The 4,118-nt window shown below is 34.4% G+C and overlaps 1 protein-coding gene across 1 annotated transcript in view; it reads left to right on the plus strand.

The window, feature by feature from the left end:
- Positions 1-2,614, plus strand: part of LOC107660296 (dentin sialophosphoprotein-like) — a 35,087-nt gene extending 32,473 nt beyond the window's left edge. The window contains exon 10 of the mRNA XM_016449576.1: positions 1,482-2,614. Within this exon, the coding sequence (XP_016305062.1) occupies positions 1,482-2,152 (671 nt within the window). The 3' untranslated portion in view covers positions 2,153-2,614. The remainder of the gene's footprint in view (positions 1-1,481) is intronic.
- The last annotated feature ends 1,504 nt before the right edge of the window (positions 2,615-4,118 follow it).

Consider the following 4,118-nt stretch of genomic DNA (forward strand, 5'->3'; position numbering starts at 1 on the left):
TTTTTTTTTTTTTTATAAAGTTAAATACTTTACCCGGAATTTATAGTAATTGTTAACATGCATGTATGTATTTATTTATTTAGCCAATCAATGTTATATTTATTAAAAATAATATATCATTAATTATAAATTACATTATAATTTATTCCCATTTTATTAAACTTAACTGACATTTTTGTAATTTAATAATATTCTATAATTTTATATAATAATAGAAAAGTCATGAGTGTTTAGTTGTCATAAACCAAAGTCGTAATGCAAAAAAAAAAAAAAAAAGGTTCAAAAAGCAGTACATTTTCTGTTTGCAAAACAGTCTTATTTCTTTGTTTAGATGGGATGAAACCTGTTCTTGTCAGTTTTTCTGAGCTCTCTGAGGTGTTATAACAGAGAGATAAACCTCATTCATTCTCATACCGACTCTCTCTTGACTAAACAGGCCAGACCGACCAAACGAGCGATGAAAGCCCATGCTTCTGTTAGCAGTCCTAACCTTTTATTACATGCTAATTCAGTTATGCAACACATTGGCAGCAGGTCCAACCATCAGCTGTTGTCTCTCTTGCACTAGAGCTGCAAATCATCACAGCTGTTTCATCACGATATGTGACCCTGCAGCACAAAAGCAGTGTTAAGTCACTGGGGTATATTTGTAGCAATAGCCAACAATACATTGTATGGGTCAAAATTATAGATTTATCTTTTATGCCAGAAATCATTAGGATATTAAGTAAAAATCATGTTCCATGAAGATGTTTTGTACATTTCTTACCATAAATATATCAAAACTTAATTTTTGATTAGTAATATGCATTGCTAAGAACTTCATTTTTTTACTTTTCCAAGCAATCCCTTGTTAGATGTATTACTTATTTTAATTACATTTATTTATTTATTTTAATCAAATGTTTTTGTTTTGTGTTTTTTGTTTATTTAAATATTATTTAAACAAATTTAGTTAAATCTTACTTTAATACTTTATTTTTTTTTACTGATTTTCTGTAAACTTTTCCACAGACCTCCTTAGCATCCCCTTGTTATCCCCTTTTTTTAATTTATTTTAATCAAATTTACTTATTGGAATTGCTTATTTATTTATGTATTTGTTTAAACCAATTCTTTATTTTAATCGAATTTAGTTCGTCTTATTTTTATTCTTTATTTATTTTAATATTTTACACTTTTTTTTTTAAACATTTTTACACTGCTTTCCTCTAAACTTTTCCACTGACTGTTAGATGTATTATTTATATATTCATTTTAATCTAATTTGTTTATTAATTTGAATCATATGATGTTGTTTATTTAGTGGTGCATTTAATATCAATTAAAATAAAAAATATATTAATGTATTTATTTAATTCAATTTATTTTAATAAAATGTAATAATTTATTATTTATTTTCTTATTTAATCAAATTATTTTAGTTATGTATTTTAACCTTTTTTATATTATTTACAACGTGCATTTTCCTCTGCTTCTAGAGCGTTCCAATGTGGTCCAAGGTGTTGCATCAGCGAGCGTCACCAGAACTTCATGTTCTTTGGCTGAACCACGCTCAGAAGCTCTTGTGCATGTGGCGAAGAAGCCAAAAGTCTCAGAGGACGATGAGCTGGAGGACGGAGAGATTCGAAGTGAAGGAGAGGATGGAAACACTGAAGATGATGATGGTGACGCTGAAAATAAACTACCTGCAATGCATCCTGATGGAAATGACGACAGTGATGAAGAAGAGGTGGAGATGAAGGACTGTCCTCATAACAGTGTTCAGGACGCTCAGGAAGATGACGGGAACCAAAACAAAGTGGTTTCAGTGAACATCACCAGCAAAACTGAAGAAATAATGATGGTTTCTCAAGGTCCTGAAGAAGCTGACAGCACTGAGACTGTCACTGGTGATGCTAGAAGGCTATGTGCAGAAGATAAGTTGGAGAAAAACATTCATTCCAATGCTGGACTTCCAGAAGATCATGGTGTTCAAGACAAAAATTGTGATAATGGTGCAATGCATGACGAAGACGGAAAGACTGACACCCAGCATGACTCCTGCATCGCAGTTCATCATGCGAACGTTCAGATTCAAGTCAAATTGAACATGCATGAAGAAAACGCTGATATTTATTCCAGTGGAAGTGAAAATCAGGCTAATATGTGAAAGCGTAGCAGCTGAACGTCCTAATGTTATCCAGCAGACTGATAATCAGACGATAGCAGATAAGGCTTCAGATAAAGACAATAGCAATAATCGTTGCCAAGGCGATGGACTGTTTTGGCGACTGATATGTTTTGAGCGCTGATAACTGATATCAGACACGACACGCCACTGTGTTCATAAAAATGCAGAAATATTCCTCAGAGCTCACGCTGTTATTTGCCTCAGTTGCAAACATGATATTTGATTTCTGTTATCAAATCACGGTCATGTATGATGTAACGTGCCTTCAGATTGCATCAGAAAACGTTACTTTGATAAACGGACATACTCGGTGTTTTTCGTTTCACGTTTATTTTCTGACTTGCGGCAGACATTTCTGTATTTTTATGCCACGGTTCTTTTAATAAACTTCTGTATCTCGTTGTGAGTGATGCCAGTTCGGAGTCTCTTTTCTTATTTTTTTGTGCAGACAAATGAAATGCTGCGTGGAGAAATGTAGCACTGCAGCAGTGTCTCAGCAATGGATGCTCTGCAGTGAATGGGTGCCGTCAGAATGAGAGTCCAAACAGCTGATAAATACATCACAGTAATCCACAAGTTATCCAATGGAACATAATCCATTATAACTGAAAAAGTGCATCTGCTGTTGTCTCTCACATCACAATCCAGCCACATATGTGTTTAGAGCTGTTTAAACACTGCTTGATTTGTGCAGATTTCTCTCCTGATTCACACCAGAACACTTTTTCACTGGAGGAAGCGTTATTATGGATTATGGACTCGTATTTTAGTTAAAAACGTCTTAATGCTGGATTAGTTTCAGCTTTTGTCTTCTCCAGATGTGAACTGATGGACTGGAGTGCTGTGGATTACTTGTGGATTATTGTGATGTTTTTATCAGCTGTTTGGACTCTCATTCTGACGGCACCCATTCACTGCAGAGCAACCACTGCTGAGACACTGATGCAATGCTAGTAGATTGTCAGCTAATTTTCATTTTTTGGGTTTAAATTCCTTCAGATGTGTGTATGTTACATCGTTGTTCTCGTTTTTTTAGTGTTTATACCTGCAGAGAATCTGGCTGAGATTAAATACTTGCTTATTGCATACAGTATGCACTTAATTATACTAACCTGTTGCATATTATGTACACTTATGTTAAAAATATTATGTGAAATAATAATGCACTAACTGTTGTTTACCTTTTTTCCATCAGGAAGCACCGATGTCACTGTTAATTCATCCGTACGTATGAAAGATTGTTGACGTTTTTGTAAGTTTAGGTTTTCATCTAATATGTATTTAGTTATTTATTTATTATGTTCAAGCTTCATTTCAATTAACAAACTGATTTTAATAGCTTTAGTTTTAGTTAACAATAACAACACATGCAGACCAAGATAAATTGATCGTCTGGCTCAAAAGCGTCTTTATACAGAAATGGCTGAAAAATAAGAGGGACTGATGACGTCATCTGAAAGCGAAGTCGTAGGCAAAGGTAGGCGACCGCCTTGGACCCCCAAAAGCCAAGGGCCCCCTAAAATGCTTTTCATATACGAGATGAGCATTAAGCGCGGACACGCGAACGGTTGCGGTTTACGGTGTTTATCACCACGGCAACCGTCTGCGTGTCCGAGTTGAACACACTTCTTGTGTATCCTGCTTGTAGCAAATGAAAATATCATGTATCTGAAGCTGTAATTCAATATTGCACAACAGTGCATATTATATGTTTATTGTTTTAAATGCTGCTTACTAATTTATGAGAAGAACCCAAGTAGAGGACGCATACGCAGTTACTTGTTTGGTTGATATAATCCTTAGGTGTGCAAATGTATAATTTCCATTTCATTATTTTTTCATTTTCATTTAAATTTGTAGTTATAATTCTAAAAGAATTAGACAGCCTTTGGCACACAGGCTTACGCTGGTAACTCATCAGTGGACTTTCCTCCTCAATATAGGC

This window comes from Sinocyclocheilus anshuiensis, unplaced genomic scaffold (genome assembly GCF_001515605.1).
Source record: "Sinocyclocheilus anshuiensis isolate Anshui unplaced genomic scaffold, SAMN03320099.WGS_v1.1 scaffold1457, whole genome shotgun sequence".
NCBI classification, from domain to species: domain Eukaryota; kingdom Metazoa; phylum Chordata; class Actinopteri; order Cypriniformes; family Cyprinidae; genus Sinocyclocheilus; species Sinocyclocheilus anshuiensis.